General features: G+C 40.2%; 1 protein-coding gene across 1 annotated transcript in view; it reads left to right on the plus strand.

The window, feature by feature from the left end:
- The window catches only part of bcar3 (BCAR3 adaptor protein, NSP family member), a gene marked incomplete in the record, with an annotated part of 97,504 nt that overhangs the window by 14,278 nt on the left and 77,976 nt on the right, over window positions 1-5,250 (plus strand). Inside the window, 1 exon segment of the mRNA XM_014027086.1 lies at window positions 3,740-3,854. Within this exon segment, the coding sequence (XP_013882540.1) occupies window positions 3,740-3,854 (115 nt within the window).

Below are 5,250 nucleotides of genomic sequence, written 5' to 3' on the forward strand. Positions count from 1 at the left end.
ACCAACCAACCAACCAACCAACCAACCAACCAACCAACCAACCAAACAAACAAACAAACAAACAAACAAACAAACAAAGAAAATGTGGGCAACTGCACTGGCTGCTAGCTTAATCATAAAAATTACAACTTTAATTGAAGTATTTACAGTTCGTGTATTATATTATTGCATTTAGTCCACCACCCTCWGATTGWTTTTAAATTTGGCCCTTTCAGGGAAAATGTTTGGGCACCCCTGCTGTAGACGTTACAAGTATGGCAGGCCATTTTAACATGAAATCAGCTTCGTCTGACAGTCTGTATTTACATTCTAGATGAGGGGTTCCCACATTTTTCCATGTTATGGCCCCCCCCAAACAGCATTAGCTTCTGGCCTGKGACGCTCCTTCAWACCCACAAACAATGCTACAAAATGTGAYCTWTCATATCRGAACAAGGATTAAGTATAAATTTGGGATATGGGGAAATAAACAGATTAACAGTTTAATGTTTACAAAAATWGCATTTTGTCAAAATGTAACAATCAAATGCATTATCAATGTATCATTTGAATGACCTGTCTGATATACAATCATAAATGTTTTTTTAAAATGACTATGTCTTGTATTCTTTATGAAGTGGTGATTTTAAAAACAATACTTTTTTAGACTTACGAGACATACAGTATTAAGTGTGTTTGCACCAATATCAGTATTGAATCAGTATTGCCAATTCCAGCTTTTACTCAGTATCAGTRTCAGGAAGTACATTGGAAATACTGAACATCACTGATGCATTTATAAAAGCATCAGAAGTCCTGTGTCAACTCTGCACCGCAGTTTGTTCTGTCGATCAGCTCTGCAGAATCTGGGAAAGACAGATTTGAACAAAAACATGTCGACTTTGTGTCCTGTGCAGCAGGAGATGAGAAAAATCTGCTCGCTGTAGYGGATGATCTTTAACTAACGTGTTATTGCTGAGCTGTCGGAGCGTGCTGACCGCTCGGACCAGCTCTGAGCCCCCCCACCCCCACCCCCCCGTTTCTGTGCATCGTCTAAATAAAGCGGTGTCTGTGATGAAGTTAAAGAATGGTGACATTGTTCGGTTTCAGCTGGTCGCTGCCTGTGATGACTGCGAGTCACTTAGAAGCTTTTGTTCCCGCGCCGTGTTATTTCTCTCTGTAAATGGACGAGTCGTGGTTGAAACAAGCGGTTGCTGTCCGCTTCAGAGCTCATTTGTTTTAATCGCAGTCGGCGCTGAAGCCTGTCGAGGTGCGCTTGTTTGTGTGCTGAGGTGGCTAATGACAGGAGCGGGGACGAGGGGAGGAGACCCCTGTTTTTCTTTTACTCTCCTGGAGCCACCGGGCTGTCTGGACTGACCGTTTCCTAATTTCTATAATGAACAAAACATTTGTCTAATATTCAGTTCACTTATGGAGTTTGACTTCTGAAGGTGTTGTTGGGTGTCTGAGCAAAACAAGTTCAGTACAAAAAGTTTTGCCTTTTTAAGTTAGAAGGTGACAAGAMTCAAAGTTCAGATTTTTAAAGGGGGGGTATTCAAAATTAACTCTTTTGAGCTTTATATCATGTTATAACGTCATCCCCTCATCAAAAACATACTCAGTGTTGCTTTGACTCATTCGTGCATGTTTTAAGATCTCCTGTGGTAGCCACGTGGAGCTAACTCAATGTTTGCTGGTACAAAGCTCCGCCTACTTGTACACAGCCCCGCCTATTTACACAAAGCCCCTCCGTGGAGCTCAGTCTGCAGCTGAGCTCCCGCCCCGCAGAGCACCCCTCCCCCAAAGGATTGTTGTAAAACGTGCTGAAGTGGGAGTGTCTGAAACAGTCCTTAAAGGGACAGAGGCCAATTTCAAGGTGCTTAGAYARACTACGATGCAAAGTCGTATTTATTGTTGATACATACAGCATTTTCRTAACTGAACGCAACATAAGCCGTGTTTCCATCCAATTTTAATGYAAATTTTGAGMGATTTTCTTTTGAATGTCGAAAAAAGYGGGGRAAAAAARRRAAAAWKKKKTTTYMWYYYYYCYTTTWMMMMWTWAMMAMYTTTTTTYSRRAAAAWTCMAAAAMMAMCYYMARSSRRSMWYMAAAMYTTTTTTTTKSMAAMYTTKSCMWTTYCMWYYWMCYTTTTTWAWKSSRWWMTTYMAAAWKKKSMWWAAAAAWCRTCGMTGACACAGCTATATTYACCTGATTGTGATATAGGATTGAAATATATGGAAAATACACCATACCTCCYTTTAAGAATAATGGAAAAATGAACAAACAGGTGCAAAAGAATTTGATAAAGAAAAAATATTTTAGTATTTTAGCTGCTGCTTTAGTAGTATACCACGACAGAGCATTAGGGCCACACAATGAGGTATTTTTTTTGTTGTTGTTACGAGAATAAAGACATGATATTATGAGATTAAAGTCGCAATTTTATGAGAATAAAGTCATAATAATACGAGAAAATGCCATAAACTTACATGACGTGTCCATTTTCCGTTCCTCATGTCCTCATTTTCCTCACACCTGCTGTGTACAGCCATGTCTCTGTGTTTAAAGTACGTAGTCCGCGATGACTTGAGCCACTGTTAGATTAATATGCTTTCATCCAAATTAGCTATGTGACGACTAAATCTGTCAGTGCATCCATTAATTACAATACAGCTTCAGTTTATCATATAGTCATTTGCACAATTTCCAAGTCCTGCTACTGATAATTTGATGCTAATGTGCTAAAAGACTATTTATTTTAAGCAACACTAAAGAATAACTTGACAAGTTGCTCAACATTCCCCATTTTAATGCTGTGATAACTGCATGCTTTTTTGTGTAAAGGGTTTAATATTACGACTTTAATTTTAGAAAATTATGACTTTAATTTTGCAATTAAAAAAAAAATCTTGTTGCGTGGCCCTAAAACCCCATCATATACGGCTCACAAACTACAGAAACATTTTTGTCTCCATTCGTCAGCCTCGTTATTTTAACCACCTAATGTTYGTCAAAGTCAGGAAATGATATAAAAGTTCACTGCAGCTCGGGTCAAAACTCTTTATCTCTCTTTTTAAAGGCGTGACTTGAGAAAGTTCATCTTAATAAAGTATGTTTTTAATCAAGACATAATGCATCTGGAAGATAGGAAGAAAAACAAACTTCAAAGCTTTTATTTCATTATTTTTAAAAGGAAGACTGTTGCAAAGACATTTTATTCCGTGGCATTTATTATCTGATTTAACTTTTAAAGAGCTTACAGTGTATGGATTTTACCCTCGCCCCCTCAATAGAACAGACTCCTGTGGGGAAAAACACTCACATATGTCCTAATTATTCCTGTACGTCACTAATTGTTCCGGTATGTCACAGAGGCTGTGGTTAAATACAGCCTCTGTGGGTCTGTGTGTGTTTGGTGTAGCTGGTGACAGTTTTATATTTAGAGATAAACCTGGGGGGCTCGGTTTCAGGACCACCAAAGTAAAACACTGAGCAGAAACTTGCTTCTACTTCTGACTCTTTTGACTGTAAGTTCTTTAAAAATTCTGGCAATTTTGGTATTTTTGGTGACCCCTACACTGTTGAAAATGAAGTTTGTTTTCAGTGGTGGGCACCAGTCCGCTAAAGCGCAAATCCGCTAATTGCGGACCTAAATATTTTCATAAGCGCTTTAGAATTTGCGGAGCTAATTTTTGGATTAACGCTGCCCACTTCTGTTTATTTTCTTTGAAGTGTTTTTTTTTTCTGATGTTTTGCAGGATCTTCTCCACCTCTCAGAATATGACCTCTTGGAGCTCGGGGTCCACAACCACCTTCACCGCCTGCACCTTCTTACRTCGCTGCACCTCCTGCAGGAGCGAGAGAAGAGGAGAGGTACTCGCCTGCTTCTGCACTCGTCTTTAAGATCACCTGTTCTGCTGGGGGTTAGCTGCATCTGATTTAGAGCCCATGTCCGCTCAAAGAGGAGACAGCCTTGGTTTGTTGATGAGGGTGTTAGGGTTATACACTGTGTCACACATGTACACACACACAGACACACACACACCTATAATAAGCCCAGCAGGACCGCAGGCTCTAGCTCTCCTCCTGGTGTCGTCTCGGTGACTCAGTCATGTGACGCAGCTTTTTTTTTAACTAAATTATTTAGTAAATCTTTTSCGCCGACACAGCAGTTGGCACACAGGATTAAAGGCTTGACGTGTTTAAGAGTTGGGGGGGGGAGTTAAAATGGGCAGTTTGCAACCAAAACAATGCAGTGCATTCTCTCCAACACCTCAAGAACCACCCTGTCTGTCCTGGCTGAGCCGAACATTTTTCAGAAGCTACTGAAGGCTATAAAAAGTCTCCTCGTATCTCTTTGTCAACCCAGTAATTTGCAGGCCTGTGTGCACTGAAGTGATTTTAAAAATTAAAATAGACTTAAAGCTGCAGAGAAGGAAATGCCTTTCACTTACAGCTAAATTGACAGAGGAGTTGTGTTCAAATTAAATTTGCTGTTTTTGGGTTAAAGGAGGCATCCTGCTTTTAAATCCTTCTTTTTTACATTTAAATCCTTCAGTTTGAGTCTATATAAAGTGGAACTGCAATGCTTTGGTCTGAATTCCTCCTTATTGCAGCTCCACTAGCCCCGCCCCTTTTCTGGGGTGTGTTTCAGATCAACTTATTTTGAGGCTGTCTCTTTAAATACAAATGAGTTTTCTGGCACCCCAACCCCTCAAGCTTTTAGATTGGTTCATTCTAGTTTGAAAAAAAGGGTTTATGACTCTATAGCCGTGTAGAAACCTTTTATTTACAAATGAATTAAAAGACGTCAGCAAGGGAAGACTTGTCGATCCAGTCTTATATGTCGGAGCCAGAGTCTGACCCAGAACCAGAGGAGAATGAAGACCACCAATCTGTAGTTGGTACGTCCAGACCTTATTTAGAAATTTTGTTGCAAATACTGTGATGTAATAATTAAGAAAACGTCATGGAAAATAAAGAAAACTGATCGTGTTGAAAAATGTGACCCAGACAGAATATAAAGGCTGTGTCCGAAACGACAGGCCGGGTCCGCCGGAGGACCCAGACTCCCCGGTCGAGCTGGGCCGGGTCCTTGGTAGACCGGGAAGACCAGGAAAAAAAGAGGCTGTGAATTTGGACGGTCTAGCCTCCCCTCCTTACCCCGGCGTACGTCTTGTCACCTAGCAACTGTGACGACGCTAAACAAGCAAACTTAAATCAAAACTAGAAAAAAATCAATACATTAGCATTATTAATATCACAAAAC

This window comes from Austrofundulus limnaeus, unplaced genomic scaffold (genome assembly GCF_001266775.1).
Source record: "Austrofundulus limnaeus strain Quisiro unplaced genomic scaffold, Austrofundulus_limnaeus-1.0 Scaffold614, whole genome shotgun sequence".
Lineage (NCBI taxonomy): Eukaryota > Metazoa > Chordata > Actinopteri > Cyprinodontiformes > Rivulidae > Austrofundulus > Austrofundulus limnaeus.